The 21,840-nt window shown below is 52.8% G+C and overlaps 9 protein-coding genes across 9 annotated transcripts; 5 read left to right on the plus strand and 4 right to left on the minus strand.

Moving 5' to 3' along the window:
* Positions 1-225: 225 nt before the first annotated feature.
* P170DRAFT_355451 (acetyltransferase SAS4-like domain-containing protein) lies at positions 226-2,236 on the plus strand (the record flags this gene model as incomplete). Its single annotated transcript, XM_024844092.1, has 2 exons — positions 226-976; positions 1,035-2,236. The coding sequence occupies 2 exons, from the start codon at positions 226-228 to the stop codon at positions 2,234-2,236; spliced, it is 1,953 nt and encodes a 650-aa protein (XP_024705993.1).
* A 547-nt stretch (positions 2,237-2,783) lies between these two features.
* P170DRAFT_406070 (neutral amino acid permease) lies at positions 2,784-4,631 on the minus strand (the record flags this gene model as incomplete). The annotated part of the gene is made up of 7 exons (XM_024846609.1): positions 2,784-2,968; positions 3,035-3,376; positions 3,428-3,642; positions 3,698-3,838; positions 3,901-4,232; positions 4,284-4,370; positions 4,441-4,631. The coding sequence occupies 7 exons, from the start codon at positions 4,629-4,631 to the stop codon at positions 2,885-2,887; spliced, it is 1,392 nt and encodes a 463-aa protein (XP_024705994.1). The 3' UTR covers positions 2,784-2,884.
* A 1,683-nt stretch (positions 4,632-6,314) lies between these two features.
* P170DRAFT_151557 (uncharacterized protein) lies at positions 6,315-6,899 on the minus strand. The gene has a single exon (XM_024842522.1). It carries the CDS (start codon positions 6,814-6,816, stop codon positions 6,502-6,504), a length of 315 nt encoding a protein of 104 aa, XP_024705995.1. The 5' UTR covers positions 6,817-6,899; the 3' UTR covers positions 6,315-6,501.
* Positions 6,900-7,713: 814 nt separating this feature from the next.
* Positions 7,714-9,428, plus strand: P170DRAFT_151559 (putative MFS transporter). Its single transcript, XM_024842523.1, has 5 exons — positions 7,714-7,976; positions 8,075-8,689; positions 8,742-8,978; positions 9,053-9,136; positions 9,191-9,428. Exons 1-5 carry the CDS (start codon positions 7,799-7,801, stop codon positions 9,361-9,363), a joined length of 1,287 nt encoding a protein of 428 aa, XP_024705996.1. The 5' UTR covers positions 7,714-7,798; the 3' UTR covers positions 9,364-9,428.
* Positions 9,429-9,735: 307 nt separating this feature from the next.
* On the minus strand, positions 9,736-10,305 carry P170DRAFT_425010 (DUF3807 domain-containing protein; the record flags this gene model as incomplete). The annotated part of the gene is made up of 2 exons (XM_024847598.1): positions 9,736-10,209; positions 10,273-10,305. The coding sequence occupies 2 exons, from the start codon at positions 10,303-10,305 to the stop codon at positions 9,736-9,738; spliced, it is 507 nt and encodes a 168-aa protein (XP_024705997.1).
* Positions 10,306-10,568: 263 nt separating this feature from the next.
* P170DRAFT_435870 (HVSL domain-containing protein) lies at positions 10,569-11,799 on the minus strand. Its single transcript, XM_024849038.1, has 3 exons — positions 11,451-11,799; positions 11,166-11,391; positions 10,569-11,110 (listed from the first exon to the last, which is right to left on the minus strand). The coding sequence occupies exons 1-3, from the start codon at positions 11,707-11,709 to the stop codon at positions 10,663-10,665; spliced, it is 933 nt and encodes a 310-aa protein (XP_024705998.1). The 5' UTR covers positions 11,710-11,799; the 3' UTR covers positions 10,569-10,662.
* A 1,553-nt stretch (positions 11,800-13,352) lies between these two features.
* P170DRAFT_354009 (uncharacterized protein) lies at positions 13,353-14,180 on the plus strand (the record flags this gene model as incomplete). The annotated part of the gene is made up of 2 exons (XM_024844005.1): positions 13,353-14,000; positions 14,067-14,180. The coding sequence occupies 2 exons, from the start codon at positions 13,353-13,355 to the stop codon at positions 14,178-14,180; spliced, it is 762 nt and encodes a 253-aa protein (XP_024705999.1).
* A 2,081-nt stretch (positions 14,181-16,261) lies between these two features.
* On the plus strand, positions 16,262-18,236 carry P170DRAFT_435874 (ER oxidoreductin). The gene is made up of 3 exons (XM_024849039.1): positions 16,262-16,389; positions 16,459-18,029; positions 18,097-18,236. Exons 1-3 carry the CDS (start codon positions 16,279-16,281, stop codon positions 18,221-18,223), a joined length of 1,809 nt encoding a protein of 602 aa, XP_024706000.1. The 5' UTR covers positions 16,262-16,278; the 3' UTR covers positions 18,224-18,236.
* A 521-nt stretch (positions 18,237-18,757) lies between these two features.
* Positions 18,758-20,236, plus strand: pex13 (peroxin PEX13; the record flags this gene model as incomplete). The annotated part of the gene is made up of 3 exons (XM_024844136.1): positions 18,758-18,809; positions 18,892-19,437; positions 19,461-20,236. 3 exons carry the CDS (start codon positions 18,758-18,760, stop codon positions 20,234-20,236), a joined length of 1,374 nt encoding a protein of 457 aa, XP_024706001.1.
* Between the last annotated feature and the right edge of the window lie 1,604 nt (positions 20,237-21,840).

Consider the following 21,840-nt stretch of genomic DNA (forward strand, 5'->3'; position numbering starts at 1 on the left):
GCATACGGTACCAGCAAGCGTCGCCGCCAAATGCGAGTCTTCAGGGAGAAGAAGCACGACGAACGGCTTCATCACCGCAATCGCCATGGCTGCCAATTGACTGCCATTGAGCTGTCGTCGTCGCTGCCTCCCTTCTGGAATTCCCTTTCTCTTCTGTCCTCCCTCCCTCTTCTTCTCGTCCTTCTCCTCCTCCTCCTCCCTCTCTCTCTCGCCGTCATCTCTCTCATGACCTCCACCACCGTCATGACTATCCGATCGAGGTCGACTTTGCGCGTCAACGAAGGCGTCGCTCCTCCACCATCCAAGCGCCCTCGTTTGCATGCGCCCGTGGCTCGGCGCAAGAGCTCCCCCGATCTCCTCGATACCACCATCGACGATTCTCCCTCCAAGCCCATCGTACCCCTGCGACACTCCACGCGCCGACCGGGGCCTCTCTCCTCGCCCTCCTTCAACACCAACGCGGCCTCCTCATCCCATCCTCCTCCGTCCACCCCACGCTCGAAAGATCTCCGAATCCACCGGCGCGAAACCCCCTCGACCGCCGCCCTCTTCCTGCGTGGAGGTCGCGAAAGCCCCGATCCCCTCGACACCATCTCTCCGACCACCGAACCCGTTCGCTCGCCCGGTCGCCCGTCGTCCGTGCGCCGTCCGGCTCCGACCCCAGAGTCCGGCCGGCGACGCATGCAGAAGACCGCTCGTTCCTCCGACTCCCCCGCTGCGTTCTCGTCGCATCTGCCCGATCCTGCGCCGGCGCAGGATTCTCCGGGCATCGTTGAAGATGCGCCCCCTGCTGCTTCGTCGGGTCCGCCCCAATCACAATCAGAATCCCAATCAGAACCGCAACCGCAACCGCAGCAGCAACAGCAGCAACGTCGGAGCCTGCGCTCGCATGACGGGGGTTCCCGCGCGCGGAGCGAATTGGCGCTGTATTTCCCCAACTACGAGCAATTGCTGAGCTTCGAGCCTCCGAAGACTGGTAGGATCTGGCCAGAAATCGTACTCACATAGGGCGGACCGAGAGCTGACCAGAACAGAATTTCTTGCCGGCCAGACCAAAATCAAGCTCATCGACGATCTCTCCGAGTCCCCTGTCTCTTCCTTGGCGTCGCCGGCTCATGATACGGAATCGCCATTCGGGAACCCGCTGGTTAATCTACACAATTGCGAGACCATTGCTCTTCCCGCGCCCGCGGAATCGGAGGAGACGCCTCGCAAAACGAAAGTCGAAGAGGCTGAGAAGGAGGAAATAGAGGACGAGGACCCCCTCAACGAAGCCACCTACTTCCGAGCTCACCGGCGCAATGAGCGCCAGGAGAAACAGCTTCGGAACATCGAGCGCGAACGCGCTCAGCATGAGAAACAGCAACTGGACCGCCTAGTGGACGAGCTGCAAGGCCAAGACTGGCTGCGAGTCATGGGAATCAGCGGCGCCACAGACCAGGAGAAGAAGCATTACGAATTGAAGCGCGACTTTTGCGTGAAGGAGCTCTCGGCGCTGATCCAGAAGTTCAAGATCTGGAGGGAAGAGGAGAAGCGACGCAAGGCGGACAAGGAGAAGCTGCGCGTTGAGTCCGCTGAAGACCTGGACGCCACTCCTCAACAACACCATCCTCATCCGCCCTCCGCGTCTGCGTCCACATCCCAGAAACGCCGCTCCACCGATGTAGTGGTCGAGGACTCTGAAGATCCCGATGAGTCACCCGTTACCTTGCTCTCCGACGCCCCTAGTTACGGCGAGACCCCGGATGTCAACGACGTCGACGCCTGGGCAGCTCGTCAACTCCATCAAGAAGCCCGCTCCGCCACCGCGGGAAAGAAACCAAAAGGGTCGTCGTCCGCCACTCCCGCCGGCGAAGGAGGACGCAAGAAGTCCAAACCCAGCAACATCCCCAATCACAGCAGCAACAGCACCAACAATAACAACAACGCCGCAGAACCCGTTGCATCCACAGCCGCAGCCGCAGCACCTGCACAGCCCCCAATCCCACTTCTCCCCCCCGTCTTCGTCCCAGACAAACCATTCACCTCTTTCTTCTCGAAGCGCCACGTCCGGGACGCAGCGCTGTCGACTCACCGCAAGGGTCGCGTCCGACTGGCTTTCGGACACCTGATCCCCGAACCGGAGGAGAGGGAGTTCGAACTTCCCGCGGACATCCTGACCCCGGAAGCGATCGACTCGTGTCGACGGAAGCGAAGGCGCATGAAGCGGGCGAGCCGGACGGGGACGGTGTCTTAGACCACCTTTCCGTGGATATCTTCCGTTCTTTCCCTTCTAATCTAAAACTTCGTTTCATTCCCTTGCATAGGTACCTTCACCATCTTACATTCCACTTCTCTCGCTGTCTATTTTCTCTCTATTTCTTTATATCTTCTATTCTATTCTCTTGTTCGGGTATCTGTTTTTCCATTGACTGGTTGATTCGATCGGGGTGTTTAAACTGGCATGGATGGCATATTCATTGCATGGCGTTCTTATAAAACCTTTTCTTTTCTACTTCTGTCGTTCTTATTGTTGTCACTTCATTGTCTTCGTCTACTAGTCGCTGTTCTCAAGCCGGTTTGTTCTGCTCCTTGTCGAGAGTTGATGGAGTTGCATTCATAGATCGATCAGCAGGGACCGAGCGGCGAGGCTAGGTACTGTCTGGTCCTCTAGAGACCCGTCTGGTATTATACAGCATGGCATGAGATGGGGGAATGTCAAACACGTCTAGACCGTCTTACTAGACTTTTTCAGTTCGCTCAGTTGTGCATGGTATTATGTTTGTGTAACGGGGCTGAGATGACAGGTTCATATATTCTTCGTATATACATAAGGTGAACGGCTTGGAGGGCGTGGACACCTCAGACTGGGTTTATATATAGGGACTAGTATGCCGGACACTCGCTAGGAGTTATCGGCACACGAAAAGCTGGCACTACTAGGATTATCATGTATGGCTTTTCCGGAAACATAAAGGCCGAGACCGCACTGGGGACGAGTTAGCTGGTGTCAGACATATAGACTGCCCTAATCAATAGGCTTGGAAAAACATACCAGACAAGCACCGACGGCAACATTGAAGATATTCAGAAAAGTTAAGGCGATCTTCCTCGGCGAGGAGAACCAAATCCCCTTGTTCATGTAGAGCCAGAACATGCCGCTGAGGCCGTAGGTGAACCAGGAGGCGAACAGGGCCGTGATCAAACTGAGCAGGTTGCTGAAGACGGGGATCGCCTCGGCAATGATCCAGGCGAGGATCCAGAGGAAGAGCCCGATGCCGACCCAGGAGCTGATGGCGAGCCAGTCGCGCTTGTGCATGCGGTCGGTGCCGCGGAAGATGCGGATGTAGACGTATTTAAAGGCGATGTGGCCGTTAATGACGCCGGCGATGATGATCTAATCGGGGGTTAGAGTGTTATGTAGGGAAGAGGATGAGGACAAACTCACGGTAGGCAAGGCGATGCCGTAGGCCACTTTGGTCACAACGGGGCTGGCGGAGCCCAAGGCAGGAGAGGCAACGTCGGCACCGCCGAAACGATAGATGACAACGGCTGCGATCAGGTAAAGGCAGAGATCAACGCCCTGCAGGAGACACAAGGCTTTGGGGAAGTCACGGGGATCCTTCAGCTCTGCGGCGAGACCGAAAAAGGCAGCGTGACCGGCTAATGGAGTCAGTTAATCATGTCTGGTAAGCGAGGGTGTTTCAACAAAACTTACAGAAAGCAAACACAATATTAGTCACGGCGGTAAACCCGTTATAGAGATTGGTATCGACGACGGCATCAACTCGATCTCCAGGATGTAAGATGCCTACGCCAATCATGGCAATGAAAACGGCAGAGAGGATGCTGATGAATGCTGGTCAATGTTAGTATACAGCCATGCAGACATCTTGGGGCCATTTTGGGGCGGCAGCCTACAAACTAATGACAGCCACGACATCTTCGCCAAGGTACGAGGCAGAGAGCAAATAAATGAAACGATCATGCCAACCACGCCGAACACAATCGAGCACGTTCCATGGTTGGTGATCTTGTTCATGGCAATGGTGAAGGTAAGTAGGTGACTGGCCATGATGAACACCAGGAAGAGCATTTGGCCAATGCCTAGCAGCTCGCGTCCAAACTTTCCAGCGAGCACTTCCCCAGCGTCGGCCATGTTTGAGATATGGGGGTATCTCCATTTGAATTGGCCGATCACGTATCCGGTATATGTTGCCAAAATACCCAGTCCAATCAGGATAATGACGGCGCTGTCCCACGTTAGCCATCACGCAAGCTGTCAAACATCAAGTTGTACGTACGGAACTAGACCCAGCCCGGCAACCGCGGCAGGCAACGACAGAACACCTAGGGAAACCGTTTCGGCTACCATGAGCAGGCCACATTGCCTGTAGGGGTGGATCAAAGGTCAGTTAAGGCTTTTGGGGATGCTCGATTGGATCGGTGTTTCCTGCATACCACCACTTCAAGACCTTGTACTTGACCTCCGCGAATTCCTCGTCACCAAAGGCATCTTGCATGTAGGGAGGCGTTTCCAGCTTCTTCTCGTCCATACCAATGGATGCCTGGTCTGCCGGCAGACCTTTCTCCTTCACATTCTCGGGGTCAATGGTATTCGAGGGAACCGAAACGATCTGAGGAGGACTCATAATGAAGAAATTTTGCCAAGCGATTGGCCTGAGACCTCCGGGGGAAAGAAAAAAAAAAGGAGAACAAGGAGGCTTGTTCCTATGAGAAAAACCCAAGAGAAGGACCTCGAGCGATCCGTATATAAGAGGAGAAGCCCGGAGAGGAGCCACTTGAGGGTCTGCCAACCAGAGAGAAAGGGGAAAGAAAACCGCGCACCGGGCAGGAGGGGAGCAATTCCTCTTGCCGCTTCCAGAGTATCTGTGGCTGCCTTCTACCTACTACTGCATCTGCTCCTCAGCCAACGTCTTGTCCTCGCTCCATAACTAGTGATGATCGGGTGGTGCCAGTGGGCCGATGGGCCCGAGTCGGGGTCCAGGTTAAACGAATCACGAAATTGCGACGTAACAGAAACCCCCAAGCGGACTTTCACAGCCTACCGATATCCCAGGTGGATCTGGGGAAGAAGCCAGATGGAACATCTAGCCCGGACCAGGCCAATCGCCCTGTCTGACATTGACAATTGGTGATGTTGCAACAGACAGGTGGTCAGGTTGAAGTGCATGTATACCAGCAACGGTCATTCTTCAATGGCGAGGTGACCTCATACAGCCAATCTTGCTGAGAGTATGATCGGCAGTATGGCTAGCAGTGGTGTCCGCTTAAGCCGGTTAAGCTCCAGAATGGCGCCTTGCCAGTGACGAGGAGTGTGGTCAAACCTCTTATCTCCCACTGGTCTAGGACCCAAGGCGCTATCCAATGAGGCTAAACTTAATTGATCGGTCCCTGCTTACGCGCATACTCTGCCCAGTCGGTCTAGATAGCTCCAATGGCGCGAAGGAGCGCTGTCCCGGAAGAAGAGACCTAGCTTCATCCGCCATAGTCCGGAGTATGCTTGTCGGTCTGCCGGTGTATGCTCTTAAACAACATCGAATTGCTCAACATTGGAAAGCCATTGTTGTGAATGTTGAACAACTCGAGTTATCAAGACCCATTTCTTTCTAACAGCAGGTGGAGCCCGAGTGGAGATGGCCGGAGATAATAAAGTCAAGATAGAGAGCGCCGTTTGTCATGGATTGACGTTGCCACGATAAAGTCAGATCACGTTACATCCGACAGGCGATCGTTCTCCTGTGTCGACGAATTCCTGTCTGCTCCTCCGAAAGAAATACCTCGATCTACGTGGTATGACGGCACCATCCACGGGGACCGCGGTTATATCCTCATGCCCGGTTATCAGAGGCTGCTGCCTCCATTGTTATTCGGGTTTGCGCGGAATTATTCCTCCTGCTGCCAATCCGGCGGACGGCGCCCCCGGTGGCCTCAGAAGCCAAGGAGTGCGATCAAAGGGGAAAGTTACACGATGCACATCCCTCGACCTCATTCTCGCATTCAAGAACTGACCACATCCACAGGACATCAACAACATCAATTCAAACCCCAGATTTTCAACCCCAGATTCAATACCGACTGGGTCTCTGGAGTCTGGAGAGAATGGAGAATCCAAGTGGAAAATTAGTCACCAAAACAAGACGACTGGGTGGTGCATGATTCCATTACCAAATTATTATGGGGATGGCCGACTAAGCTCCCCTGAGTCCGAGACGGCGACTCAACGATGCGGGATTTTCAATTGCCCGGATGGAACGTCACCGCATGCTGCATACGTGCCATACTGGATACTGCATGGTCAGGACTTCTCCTGTCCGGGGTAATTCCCATTAGTCACGGTTTCGGGTGTCTGAGTCTCTGAGGCGGAATTGCTCCAGTTTTCTCCATCCGGGGATGCAAAGATCATCTCGTCGGGTATTTTAAACACCCTGTTTCTGCCGCCCGTCGAGTGGCACCCCACGCTTATCTGCGACGGTCATCTCGCGGCGCTGTCGTTGCGTGTCAGTAGATCCTGCAGTCGCCAACCTGGGTCTCCTCGGTCGTTTCCAAGCTACAAATGGGAGTGCTGCCCATGATTCTGCTTTTCAACTTGCTCCGCTCCACGGGCGCAGGTCCAGCCGTCTTGCCTGCTGACAATCTTGTCATATAAGAGCAAGACAAGCAGATAAGAGCGATCATTGACATGGTCAACCGCTCTGCCTTCCCCAAGAAGATCCTCCTTGGAGCGTTCACATTGCCTTGAGCAACCGCGGTCAGCAATCGCATGCCTGAACCACAGGCAGGAAGATACAATATTGTCCTCGACAATGAAAACATATCGCGACCAACTCTCGTTTCGAGCTATCCGGCATCAAGAGAATACCTTGCTTGCTCGGCAGTCCCAGAGCATGGACGATAGCTAATCATGCCACTGACACCGCCTAGATCAGCCCACGGCCGAGTTCCCCGCCCATCCCCTTACCTATATATTTCAACCCGATCTCAAGAATACTCACCGGCTCTCTCGCTCTTGCTCATTGGGCTCATTGAAGCTGTCCACAGAAACAAAGCAGGAACCCGAACAGAAAGGACATCACTCATCCAGCCACTTCCCAACCCCTCACAACAAACCACCGGAGAAGACGGCATCCGAGCCGCTAAATAGCCGACATTTTGCCGGATCCTGGAGACCCCATAATGCCAATGCGGGCACCCCCATATCTGAACGCCCATGCAAAATGCTCGTGCGAGACGCATTCGTCCACGGGGACACGATAGCAGGAGATAAACACGAGGACCAGACACAGAGCTGCAGTGCCAGAGGTCCAAAATACACTCTTCTTCTGCACGATAAAAAAGAAGAGGTCAGCAGGTCGATCAATGCAACCTTACAACGGTGATCAGGTCAGATCAGTAGGTATTATTATTCAGGTTCCATTTCCCAGCCGCTCCAAGCGAGCCAAGACTCCTTCGCTTGGACCTCCCCAGTTTTTTTTTTCCCTTTTGCCCTCACCTCACGTTCTTACTCCAACTTTTTACCCCTCCACTTACTACCTTAGCTAGACTGGATACACTACGGGGTGAGAGTCGGTGTGGTGGTGTCTATGGAGCATGTCTCACGCGGTTTGGATTTAGTTTCTTTTCTCCTCTTTCTTATTTCTTTATTTTTTCCCGCGGCGGGGCGGTTCATTAGATGTCAAGCAATATAAGCAGAGGTTCATCTCATCTCATCTTGTCTCTTTCTATTCTGTGCTCTGTAGATCAGACCTTCCCTCGACTATCTAGTTTTGTATACCATCACTCGATCGATCGATAGACCATGACCGGACAAGCCAACTACGGCACTATTTCGCAGGACGCCGACCCTCCCGTCGAGCGCGAAGAAGAGGAAGAAGAAGAAGAAGAAGAAGGGTCCTTCTTCGATCAGAAAACAGCCCGCCAGGTGCTGGGAAAGATCATCAGCACGAACTTCGCTGTCCTGCAAGCTGGTTTGAATGGTACGTGACTTCTCCTCATCTTCATTGTCTATCGTCCGCGTTTCCGGGGGTCAAGAAAAATATACTCAATACTTACTAAATGTGGGTGCGAATTGCAGATGCGGCCACCGGCGTCCTCATCCCCTACATGCAACCGACCTACCAAATCGACCTCTTGACCGTCTCCTTCGTGTACCTGGTGAACTTCACGGGCTGGGTGACCGCCTGCTTCGCGAACATCCACGTCTGCGCGCGCATCGGCACCGGCGGGACACTGGTGCTGGGCGCCGCGATCCAGTGTCTCGGGTACGCGCTGATGTGGTGGCATCCGCCGCTGCCGGTGTTCATGGGGGCGTTTTTCTTCACGGGCATGGGCGTCGCGTTCCAGGATGCGCAGGCGAACACGTTCACGATCACGGTGAAGAACGCGCACCGCTGGCTGGGCATCTTGCATGCGGTGTATGGCGCCGGGACCATCATTGCGCCGCTGATCGCGAGCACGATTGCGTCGCGGACGCCCGAGTGGCATCATTACTACCTGGTGACGATGGGGCTGGGGGTCGTCAATGTGTGCTTGTTGGCGTGGACGTTTCGGCGCAACCTGTTCCAGCCGAATGTGGCGACGGCGAAGGATACGGCGGGAGGCGAGTTCAAGGCGGTGATGAAGAGTCGGGCGGTTTGGATTCTCAATGGGTTTTTCTTTTTGTATGCCGGGGCGGAAGTGGCGTCTGGAGGTAGGTTCAGTTGGGGTCTTGAGAAAGAGGGTGTTGGGCTAATGGTGTTTAGGATGGCTGGTGCAGTTCCTCGTGTCGGTTCGCCATGGCGACTTGGAGAAAATGGGTTACGTTGCCTCCGGGTTCTGGTCGGGGTTTACGATAGGCCGGGTGGTTCTTGCAGACATCACGCACAAGTTCGGAGAACGGCGCATGGTGTTCATTTACACCTTGCTGGCATTGATCATGCAGCTGATGTTCTGGCTGATCCCCAGTATCCCTGCGAACGCCGTTACGATCTGCTTGCTAGGTAGGTCGCGAAGAGCGGATGCTTATCCAAGAATTATCACATCTACCCAGGTAGTTGACTGCTCGTTCATATAGGGTTCTTCATTGGTCCATTCTATCCGGTGGGACTATATGTTCTCACAGAGGTCATTCCGCAGGAGCTTCATATCGGAGCAATCGGTTTGTGAACCCCTAGCTCAGAGTGCCGATTGTGTCCTGCTAATAAATTTGCAGGTTTCACCGCCAGCTTGGGTCAAGCCGGGGCGGCTGCCTTCCCGTTCATGACGGGCGCCATAGCCTCCAAGGCTGGCGTTCAGGTGCTGCAACCTATCATGGTTGGCTTGCTGATTGGAATCGGCTTGCTTTGGGCCATCGTTCCCAAGAAGAGGCAGATCACGCTGCAATGAGATCTCATTCGCTACGGGGCCATGCGGCCGCCCTGTTCCAGAGAGATTAGCGTACTGCCATATCTGGAAAAATGACTAGATTCGAGGGAAGAGGCCCAACTCAGAGAGAAGATTTCAGTCGTCATAGCCTTACACATCCACGTGGAATGGTATGGCGCTCCGACTAAGGATGACTGATACGAAAAGTTTCATCATAGAAGGGTCGATAGAAATAAAAATAAGACTTACCGCATGTGCGAGATCGACTACAGAATCCGAAGGATCTTGTCTGTAGCCGAACCAAGAATGAAAAAATCCTGCCACAGCAGCATCGTCGCCAGCCATGAACGCAGTCCATTTTTCCAAGGTCCATCGAGACATTCAGTATGCACTTCAGTCGTCATACGAGATGATCTTCCGCCCCACGAACGGAGGTGCATATCCCGGCCGAGCACGTTTCTGCGCTTTGCCGACGGGCGCATCCTCACCGTAGTCTAGAAGAGAATCCGAAGCCTCTTGGCCATCAGTACGCTCGTGTTTATTCGTAGGCACCGCGGTGTCTGCGTCAGACGCAGCCGGCTTCTGCGTTTCAGCTGCCTCCTCCCTTCTTTCCTCCTCAGCTGCCTCGAGAAGAGCCTCCTCGCGTAGCTGCTTCTCACGAAGCAGCGAGTGGATTTCGCTATGTCTGAAGATCCTGATCTGCTCGTCCGTCAAAGTACGCTTCACCCCGTCGGGGTAGTACCCGAGATCATCTTCATCTTCGTATTCTTCGAGCTGGTGGTCTACTGTTTCGTCGTAGGGGCCCTGAATCGCGGGGGTTTGGGCGCTTCCAGGGAAATGTTTTGCTTGGAAAGCTTCAAGGTCTTCCTAACGACGCGAGAATGTTAGGGGGCGTTGAAAGTAGGGACTTGGGTGGGTGGTGAAACTCACTAGTGTGACGCTCGGGATTTGAAGACCCGACATCTTGAGAGTCCCGACGAGGAATCGTTTCTTGCGGGGAGGGTGCAAAGAATGCCGGCCATGAGGAAGGAGAAAGAGCTGTGGTGCGGCACAAGTCGAAAAGCGCGTATCGGATGGGATCGGCTTAGCGCGACAGGGGTCGGTAATATTACCAGGGCATTACGTCCATACCTTCAATAATTGAACCTTGATAAGATCCTTCAAGGCAAGGGATCTTTCTTGTTCTCGCAGGAAGATATCCAGATTACTCTAGTAAACTATAATATTGCACTATGGCTATATGCGTATCGAGAAGACTATACAAAGCAGGTAATTCTATGAACAGCCAAAATTACAACGGATTTCTATCGTGTCATGCGCCTAACTTCGCTGGCCGAGAATCCCAGTCGACAATGGGATGCTTGTAATCTGATTCCCAAGCTTCGCCTTCACGCAATCGAAAGGGATCCGAAGACCACTCAATCTGCGGAGATCGATCTCTGCGACCTGGTCTCGGTCTTCGGGCGAAGGGCCAGTCAGACTCCACGCGAGAGAAATGTGAAAACATTCAGAATAGTCGCGCATCTGAGGCTGCTTGACTGCGGATTTTGGCGCCGACTTCCCTGACGACCTGGACTCTCGTTCCGCGCCTGGTTCGTGGGGAGGCTCGTATAGCGGTGGCTGACCGTATAGAGCTAGGCAGCGATTTGAAATCCCGAGCAGGCGATTTAGGTTGTCATGCTCGGGCTTCCTCGCGCGCAAGACATAGAACCACCGTGTCTGTTCATAATTAGAAACGCAGTGAAGACTGTCGGCGACCACGTCAAACCTGAGGCTGAATGAGCATGCTGAGTCTCGTCATGTCAAAGTGCTGCGCCACTCACGCTGAGACGTTGGATTCTTGGAGAGCGGCGGTAAATGTCTCCAGAAATGGTTGTTTCTGCTCCGTTCGAAGCACCACCGGTCGGGACAGGCTGATATGAAGGGGAAGCTGGGCCCCCAGGTCACTTCTCAATAGACTCTGGACGTCTATGTTGCTGTTTGCTAGCTTGTCTTCGCACTGGCTGAGAACGTCACTCAGAATGGCGAGCTCTTCTTTGGAAGGGAACCCTGTTTCAAATCAGCGCGAGACATCGAAGAGAAACGAAAATAGCATGACGCGGCCTGACATTCGAGATAGAGGTGCGTGGGCCAATTCCCCTCGATATGAGGGATCACTCGCTTCCGGCCTCCATGGAGACTGGGGTCATCTTTCACGCTGACACGAGTACTGGAGGCATAGAGATCGTGGAAGGATTTGGGGAGTGGGGGAAGAGATGAGGCTGAGGCGGAGGCGGAGGCGGAGGTGGTCTCGGAACGATGCTTCTTGATAGGTCTTGGAGGAGAGTCCTCTTCTGATTCGGAATCCGAATACTGCACCAGAGCCATTTGCAGTCTGCCTGATGCCGAGAAACGATGATGGTCGCGTCTGGGCGACGGCGCAGTGATCGGGGGTATTGATACCGTACGGGTTGCGCCAAGCAACCGGCCGGAGTTGACAATCCGCCCAGTCCGACGCTTCTGGTTCCAGACGAGTCCGTAAATAGCGTCGCTCGGAGATTTCCAGGGCGCATTGGCTCGTATTGACATGCTATTTCAATAATTCGGACGCCGATTTCCAGCAATATTGACAGCCACGGAAGCCCACTCTGGAGTAGTCCGACTCACATACTCCGGACCTTGCGTCCTCTATTGCGGAGTGCATACCGGATCTGATAGATGGACATTGATACGGTGTAGTCGAAGCCGGGAGCACCTGCACAGGCGAATATTGTCCTACGTGAAAATTGATGGACGGTTTCCTATCCGTGCTGGTTTTCACAGCAGCGTTTTACGAACCAACTGAACGGTCTCCGGTCCATTACACCTGGATTTTATTCTCAACTCCGAGGGCGGGGTGATCAGATGACATCACTCTGGAGAAAAACTCGTGGAGGGCAGCGAGATCGCAGAGATGTTGCAAATGGATGTTGATCCATGACGTTCATGGTGGACGCTGCGACTAAGAAAAGTGGATACACCAACGGTTCTTGGGAATCGCGAGGGAAAGTTGCCGGGTCTTGTACTAATTTGACTAGGAGAAAAACGCCATCAACGCTACGACCATACTAGGGGTTAAGCTTAAATTCGAGGGGTTTGACGCTTTGGATTCCAGGGACAAGGAGACGGTCAAGAGTCGGTCCATGGGGATTGATATGAAGATATCAAAAGATCGTCGGCTGTTGCACATGTTCGGTCGGGTATCGTGGTGGGCTAATGATTTAATTTCTGCTCCGTTTGTGAACTCAGATTACTGTTAGCCACTGTGGACCCTGTCAGCAGGGTGCGTGTTGCCTCTCGGGTGACTCGGACTTGAGTTTGGAAATAGAACATGTTCTGCGTCCGAGATCTGACGGGCGGGTTCTCCCAGGAACGCAGCAGAGTGTTGCACCGGGCTGCCGTGAAGCGTCGAACCGAGACCTCGACTCCGTTGGCAGGGTTGTCTGGTAAGTGTAGACTGTGCAGGAGGAGAGAAGTTCAAGAGGTCATCGAGCGGCAGTCAATGCAACCGAACGGGTCTAGTCTTCCGCGCAGACCCTGACACTAGACCCCAACAGGAAGGCAGGGGTGCCATTTGTTATCGATAAGAAATCATCCTACGCAAGTCGTCACGTCACTCTCGGCAGTGAACGTCACTTGGGCGTGTAGATGCTCACTGACCCAGGCCTTTTTTTGCTGGCCGCCTGCTCCGTCGTCTCTTTATATTCTTCTCTTCTCCATCGTCCCTCGATATTTCCATCTATCGCTACTCCGTCCACACCTTCGGCCTAAAGCCACTTTTCGCCCGTGCATCTTTATACTTCTCGTCTGGCCCCACTTCTGTTCGTGGAATTTACGCAGATTCCCACTAGCGCTCTGGTACTATTAAGTGCCTACATACATTTATTGTATTTCCAATTCACGGTCTTTCCAGGCCGTGAGAGATCCCCCTCTTCTTCCCAATCCTGCTCACCGTCAAATCTTCCACCATGGCCTCGACTGAAGTCCTGCATATGACTTCGGCCCTCTCCCCTCTTCCTCACTACTCTTCTTCGCCACGCCTGGACATGACCCGACACAGTCAGAATCCTTATTATCGCTTCCTCTCTCCATCTCCTTCTCGTCACACGCTCCGCCGTCAAAGATCCTCCTCGGTCCCGTCCGTCTACTATAACGGAATGCTCGAACATTTCCCCATGGAGCAGCCCAGGCGGCGAGATTATCCTACTTATCACCACCATAACCACCATAACCACCATAGCCACCATCACGAGCCCCGTCGCCACTCTACGATGCGCTCAGGACGACGTCAGTCTCGATACCCGCGTGACTCACTCCTCGTTAATCCCGACATCATCGACCGTCTCGATGACGCGGGAATTTATCAGTACCACCACGAAGGCCCTTATGACGCCGTCTACCCCGAAAGAAACCACGACACCAAGGCGAGTCCCGTCGAGGCCCTCCAAACATCAAACGCAGAGGCTCTCAAGGCCACCCCGTCCGACAAAATTCGCGACTGTCTCGACGGCCACCGTCCACTAGATGGAGTGGCTTATTTCCCACCCGGTCACACCGACAGGGAAGGCCAAACTTATGAATACGAAGAGGGAACCAACATGATGAACGATTATGGAAATTTTATGCGCTGTCCCGGATTGGTACGTGTCTCTTGTCACATTCTGAGGTCGGCTTGGTTTCAGCCACTAATGTTTTCTTTTCAATAGAAATTTACCGACGAGGACTTCAAGAACGACCCATTTTACAACAAACCTCTTCCCAAGCCATTTGCCTCGCTTCGAAAGGTGTTGAACTTCCGCCGTCGACGGGGTACGACTTGAATGGCACCCGAGAATATTTATAAATTACGCCAAAATATACCGTTCGACATGCGCTCTACAACCGGCAATATAGAGTGATGATTTCATACAGCTCGGATTTTCGTTCACTTCCCGACAACTTCGTTTCACTTCTGACATGTACATTTTCTGTCCCAAAAAGGGTTTACTATATTTATCTACGATCTTCGTCATCTTCCCCATCGACCTATTACGGCAGGCGTGATGTGAATGGGCGGTTTCTCGGTTTAGCTTGGAGTTGGTCGGGCTTGTTCTGTTCGGATTGATCTAAAGGATGCCCCCATACGTCTCTGGGCGGGCTCGGAGTCTGATTTTCAGTTTTTCCCTTCCTTTTTCCTCTACATTTGAAGAGGTTTTTTTTGAGGTTTTTTTCACTGACATTTCCTTTCCTGTTTTTCTGATGTATCCTCGGCTGGGGAATTTGTTTAATTCATGTATGGCCTCATGTACCGCCATAAAATGGCACGCCTGATGATCCTCACCGTCTTCGAGGATGTAAATGGTTCCCACGGTTTCCATCCTACCTTTTGATTTTCTTGTCATGGCCTTTTCATGTATCCTCGCTGGCTCCCGAGGAAATTGTTTTTGTACTGCCTGGCAATGGCCAATGTGTTCCCTCCCAAGTCTTGGAGGAAGAGAATGGATCCGTTTTTAAATTCAATGAAAATGACAAGATCATTTCATCAAACAAGTTGATCTTCCCTTTCCCTCGTATTAGAACGCTTGTAGTGATATTCGTCGCCTTCGCCAGACGTAGGTCCCTTCAATTGGCCCGGGCTTTCAGACACCACATCATGATCAAGCGATCACTTCTCTATTCACGATACATTCAACACCTACCATTATCGCAACATAGCCCTAAACTACACCTACCCACCCCGTGGAAATTAAGGCGTCGCTAAGATAATTACAATGCCACCACAGGGGTGAGGGGACATTCCTGCCATGCAGACAGCCCCTGCGTCTACAATCTCTGGGCGAGATAAAGCACAGTATCCATGTTCGAACCGTCGCCATCAACTAGTATTTGACCTTCCAACACGACACCGGTCCCGCCTGTACTGGACCACCAGCCTAACTAATTTATATTCTCACCTCTCGTCCTCAATCCCTCCCATTTCCATTTCCTATCCCATCCTATCTTCGCGATGCGAGAGTGGGAAATGCAGCCCACCTGTCCGCGGATACTTTCCTTATCTGCGTCGAGTCGCTGATTTCCTTACACAGATGCAAGAGTAGGTAGGCAGCATGCAAGGCAGAAAGGGGAATGTGGCCTGCTACGCTACGCAGAAAAGAGAGGGCACGGGACTCATGGTTAAGACAGGCGGTCCAACGTAGTTAGGATCAGCTTATGCTCAGGAGATGAAACGTTGGTAGGAAGTAGTCAACGGCGAAATTATGGTAGGACTATTTGTATGGATCGGCACTAGACGCATCGGTATTAGATCGGGGCCAGGGAGTAACCCCGTAGGTAAGTATGGGGAGATGCGAGCAGCTGTTGGAGGAATCCCTGCCAGAATTAAAAATAAGAATAAAAAACGCAGTGGCTTGGACGGGTGTGGCCTGATGGCAGAACAAAGAGAGCCACGATGGCCTCACGACGAACCCGAGAATAGGGAATAGTAGGGACCCTGATCAATAATGGCGAAACGGGGGGGAACTAATCAGACCCAATAAATAATTAATCGGGGCGGGAAGGCGGAAACGACTCCTTTCACTGATTATTGATAATCAGCCGATAAGTCATGCAACTCCCGCCACCAAGGACAGCTTGTCAACTTCGCGTCCCTTCAATACTTCCGCCCATTCCTCCCTCCTTTCGCGGGCGTCGCATCTTTTTTCCTCAGCTTCGTTCGTTTCTCCAAATACACGCGATCATTTATCTCCGTTGAATTAGAGATAGAGAGTGGTCCGACCAGACTATGTGCCTTCGCCGCTTGATCTGATTGACTTTTTTTTTTTTGCTGGTCCACTGTTGGTGATTTTCATGTGAAGATCATACATTGATTATCTAGCTATCTTCGGTCTTTTCTTTTTGTCTCGATCTACGGTCGTCTGAATCCCAGACATTTGCGCCAAAATGCGCTCCGCGGCCAAATTGTTTTACTTGGCTGTGTTTAGCTTGCTAAACCTCACCTCCGCCAACCATGATGGCCATGAGCAATCCCAACTTGAAGTTGACACCTGCGCTGTGAGTTGACTTGTAATTCTGTGATCCCTGTTTTCATGCTGCCCGCTGACCACCGATCCTTTTTTGTAGATTGACCCCAGTGCCATGGTGTCCGACGCCTGCGTTTCCTACGCCGCCATCAATCAAATGAATGACCAAGTTTACACGCTCCTTCAATCCATCACACAAGAAACCGATTTCTTCTCATACTACCGTCTCAACCTATTCAACAAAGTCTGCCCATTCTGGCAAGACTCAAATAGCATGTGCGGGAATATCGCCTGCGCCGTGAACACGATCGAATCAGAAGAAGACATCCCATTGACGTGGCGCGCGGAGGAGCTGAGTAAACTTGAAGGCCCCAAGGCCGGTCATCCCGGTCGCAAGCTCCAGAAGGAGCGTCCCAAGGATCGACCGCTCCAGGGTATGCTGGGAGACAACGTCAGGGAGAGCTGCGTGGTCGAGTATGACGATGAGTGTGACGAGCGGGATTATTGTGTCCCCGAAGACGAGGGAGCCAGCGGAAAGGGAGACTATGTCAGTTTGGTGGATAACCCGGAACGATTCACGGGGTATGCTGGAGCAGGCGCCCGGCAACTCTGGGATGCTGTCTATCGCGAGAATTGTTTCCTGAAGCCGGTTCCGGAGCTAGAGTCGTCTCCAAACGTTCAGTTGGGAGGGCTGGAGGCCGTAAATGACTTTCGGAATGTTATCCAGAAGGAGCTGAAACATGCGGAGGGATTGCCTCTGGACAATGAGTGTCTTGAGAAGCGCGTCTTCCATCGTGTCATCAGTGGAATGCATGCCTCCATCTCGACGCATCTCTGCTGGGACTATCTCAATCAGACGACGGGACAATGGCACCCGAACTTGCAGTGCTTCAAGGAACGACTGCACGACCACCCGGAGCGGATCTCCAACTTGTACTTCAACTATGCGCTGGTGTCCCGGGCTGTTGCGAAACTGCGGAAGCATCTGGAGGGATACACGTACTGCACCAGCGATCCTCTCCAGGATGCTGAAACCAAGGCGAAGGTGTCTGTTCTTACCAAGGCTCTTGCCGACAGACCCCAGATTTTCGACGAGAACATCATGTTCCAGGATCCCAGCGCCATTGGTCTGAAAGAAGATTTCCGCAATCGGTTCAGGAACGTGAGCCGGCTGATGGATTGCGTTGGATGCGACAAATGCCGACTATGGGGTAAGCTCCAAGTCAACGGCTATGGGACCGCCTTGAAGGTCTTGTTTGAGTATGACGAGACGAAAAACGGCGAAAACCCCCCGCTCCGGAGAACCGAGTTGGTGTCTCTGGTCAATACGCTGGGGCGGATCTCGCACAGTCTGGCCGCTGTTCGCAGTTTCCACCGCGCCATGGACCTGAACGATGGCGACGTTTTCGCCATTCAGGCGGCCCCGGGGTCACGGCAAAAGAGCCCCGATGGCAAGGGAACGAAACGTCTTTATAAGGATGGTGGCTCGACTTTCTACTACGAAAACGACGAAGACGATTTCGCATACGCCGCCGAAAAGCTACCGTGGGAGCGGAAGAGAGTTCGCCGTGAGACGGACACGGTCATGGACGACATCAAGGCCGAGTTTTCCGTGGTATGGGACACATTCGTCTACGTCGCGAAATCCTGGCTCAACGCTCCTCAAACTATGTAAGCTATTGACTCACCCCCTCATGCAAAACTTGATCCGATTGTGTTGCTAATGACCGCTTCGCAGCTTTGAAATATGTGTTCTGGAAGTCAATCGGCTGTGGAGCTATTGGTTGGGTCTGCCAGTGCCTCCACGCGCCTGGAAGATTCGACTTCCCGGTACTCCAGTATCCGACGGCCATGACGAGCTATGAGTATACTAGGAGAGCTTTTTTCTTTTCCCGAGCGTTGACTGGTTTGGATATGGGTTTTCTTGGGATGTACTGTACAGATAGTTAGACTGGGCGGTGTAGACGCCTTTTGCATTGTTTGGAGTTTTGGGGCGATTTGTAGCATATGGGTTAGAATCGCAGCTTTTGCATGAAGCAGATATCTTTATGGATCCGTATAGCGTACTCTGTAGATACAGAGAGAAAGGCGAATCCCGTGACTCGGACGGAGAAGTCCGTCGGCAAAAACGCGGAGCCTCGGCAGTCGCACATGCGCCGAGAACTTTTCCGCGCCTTCGTCTCCACCGCCTTCTGACCCATTCCTGATCTCCATCTCCATCGCCTCCCCTCTTTTCTCCTCTTTCTCTCGCTCCTCTTTTCCCTTCCCCCATCTTCCATCCACCCCCAGATTCACCCCCCATTCACCTCCCCCATCTAGACTCGGCTCAGTTCCGACAGCTGGCCTCTTGATTGGGTCCATCTCGATGCGAGGCTGGTGAGATTTCCTCCCCGATCTCCATGGCATCAGTTTCGCCACCCAAGCCGTGGGAGAGGGTAGGCGCCGCTGGTGGTAGGTGATCGACCGACTTGTCGTGTCTGCTTTCACGGCCTCTGCAGTGTCAACTAACGTGTTTTCTTGTCTTTCCGTGCAGGGACCGCCCTACCCACACCTACTAGCACGGCTCCCGCTACGGCCATGACTACAACAAATACCTCGGCTGCGCCGACCGCGGCTTCGACAACTGCTACCGCCCCCGATCTGCCCTCTCGACCTAATTCTTTGAACTCAGTTGTGAATCGCACCGCCTCGAATTACTCGCCGTACGGTGCCTCGCGGTTCGGAGCCAGTCCCTACGGAGGTTACGGCGGTTATAGCTCCTACTCCTCTCCGTACTCCCGCTTCGGCACGATGGGGTCCATGGGATCGATGTACGGTGGCTACGGTGGCATGGGCGGAATGTATGGCGGTATGGGAGGCATGGGAGGCATGTACGGAGGCGGCATGCCCGGTGATCCCAATGATCCCAACAGTTTGACGAATTCGTTCGGCCAGAACACGCAGGCCACGTTTCAGATGATTGAGAGCATCGTGGGCGCGTTCGGAGGATTCGCTCAGATGCTCGAGAGTACCTATATGGCCACTCACAGCTCTTTCTTCGGTACGTTTGATGTTTTCTTTGTTGATCATAATTACGACCGTAAGGCTGACTCGCATGATTAGCTATGGTGTCCGTCGCCGAACAGTTTGGTAATCTACGCAACACTCTGGGCTCGGCCCTCGGCATCTTCACTTTGATCAGGTGGTTCAGGACGTTGATTGCAAAGATCACCGGTCGGCCACCTCCCGCCGACGCCACTGCTCTCACCCCCTCGGCCTTCGCAGCCTTCCTGAACGGACGGTCGGCGCCCGCCACTCTTCCCGATGGAACCCCTGCGCCTCCCAAGCCATCGAAAAAGCCGTTCTTCATGTTCTTGATCGCTCTGTTCGGTCTTCCGTACCTGATGGGCAAACTTATCAAGACGCTGGCCCGCTCGCAGGAAGAGCAGCGCCGCCAACTCATGGAGGGCCCCAATGGGGAACAGCTGCAGGGCGGAGCCCCGCTGGACCCATCGAAGCTTGACTTCTGCCGCGTGCTTTACGACTACTCCCCCGAGTCGCAGGAAAGCAATGGCGTCGATCTGGCCGCCAAGAAGGGCGACATCGTCGCCGTTCTCAGCAAGTCGGACCCCATGGGCAACGCCTCCGAATGGTGGCGATGCCGGGCCCGAGACGGCCGCGTCGGATATCTCCCCGGTCCTTATCTGGAGACTATCCAGCGGAAACCGCAGCAGGCCATCACGGCCGGTAGCCAAGCGGCGAGTCGCAGCAACAGCCTGCAAGCCGGGGCGTCCGAGGAAATCGCTGCCGTTGCTTCCCAGGACGCGAAACCCGAGCTGAAGGGCAAAATGGGTGACATTTCGCCCGAGAGCTTCCAAAAGAGCGCTTTCTATTCCTAAGGCGGTGCCTTATATCTAATTGATGGCCCAACACGACGCCGCTACGCCCCTCCTCAATGACCGCCATTTCTATTATTGACTCAGTCCAAACCGAGTCAGAGACACTGCACATGACTGTATAGCACTCGGGATGAGAGTTATTGATGATTACCACCTGTTTACTTTTTTTCCTTTCTTCCTTTTTCACTTTTCCCTTTGTTTACGGGATATTACAAGCGTTGGGTAACCTCGGTTTTTTGTTTCTGCTTTCGTCAGTATGGGGATATCTGTGGTTTCTTTTTTCATGCAGGTTTCTGTTCATTGTGGTGACTTTCCTCCTTTGTTAATGGTTGAGCGCTTTCAAAAGGTCATCTTCCTTCTCCACCCGCCTTTTTCCTATCATCTACACATCTCTCTTATTCTTTTTCTTAACTTTCTGTACAAATTATTACTTTTATTTTCTATCATTTCCACCCTTTTACTCTTTTTGGTTCCGTCAATGACAAAATGTCCAGCCTTTGTCTTGACGTTAAGCATAGACTGTCTATGAAGTACTTAGATACGATCCTATAAATCATAGAATGGGAGCTTTGAACTGGACCGTTCTGCGTGACAATATAATGACACTGTCGACATCTGGCGTGTCGTGGGTAGTTTCTAGAATATGTATGGATTATGGGGCTGTCATGCTCATGTGTTTTAGGTGTCGGTGCTTCCCCCTAGATGGATGATAATCTCTAGGTCTCCAGCCAATTTCTATAGACCTGTTGCTTAGAGCGGAGCTTGTGCTACTAGATGTCACGAATCTGGGTTGTGAACTTGTATGTAGTGATAGTGTGGAAAATCGGACTAGACAGAGAGAAAGCCGAGGTCGGCTTCAAGTATACTTATTCCATATTTGTTGGGGTGCTTCTTAGTTGTACTAATGCCTGCCATGGGGTTGGCACCAATAATCAACAGGGATATATATGGTCGAACGGAAGTCCGGCTTCAATTGTGTCAGCGCAATGTAAAGTCTCGCGTACTCAGGCAGAGCGCATTTGACCATCCACGCTGGCCCAGTAAATATCGCTCAGAAGAACGATACCGGGTCCTAAAGGCAGCAAGGCGAGAAGGGCATCACGCTCGGTTGGTTCTAGAGGGTCATTCTTTCTTCCCTTCGGAGAATCCGAGCGACTTCAAAGCAATCTTCCCAGGACTGATTTGGCGGTTTGATTGATGGGCTCCCCTTGCTCGGTGAATTTGTCATTACGCACCTCCCATGTTGTCCACCACTCAGGTGGCAATGGTCCGAGGGTGCAGATCTACTGATATGTCATGCGATCGGTGAGAGGATCGTCAAAAGGTGTTCTCTGGGCAACGATGTTCCAGATAGTGCATGCGAGGAGCCAGATATCAGACGGGAACGAAAGAGGCTCGGTTCAAGCCAACAGAGCCTCCCGGGGATGAGTCTGAAGAAGTTTATAGGACCTGAATCTTTTCTTCTTACACTGGAGAGAACGTATCACCAAAATTTGAAAGAATGATCTTGGCTTCCGGAAGTGTGACGTTTTCGCTTGCGCCTCCGAGCCAGATAGGCGGTTGCCATATTTCGGGACACCTGGGAGGTCTTGGTTACCGAATTG

Source organism: Aspergillus steynii (genome assembly GCF_002849105.1).
Source record: "Aspergillus steynii IBT 23096 chromosome Unknown P170scaffold_3, whole genome shotgun sequence".
Lineage (NCBI taxonomy): Eukaryota > Fungi > Ascomycota > Eurotiomycetes > Eurotiales > Aspergillaceae > Aspergillus > Aspergillus steynii.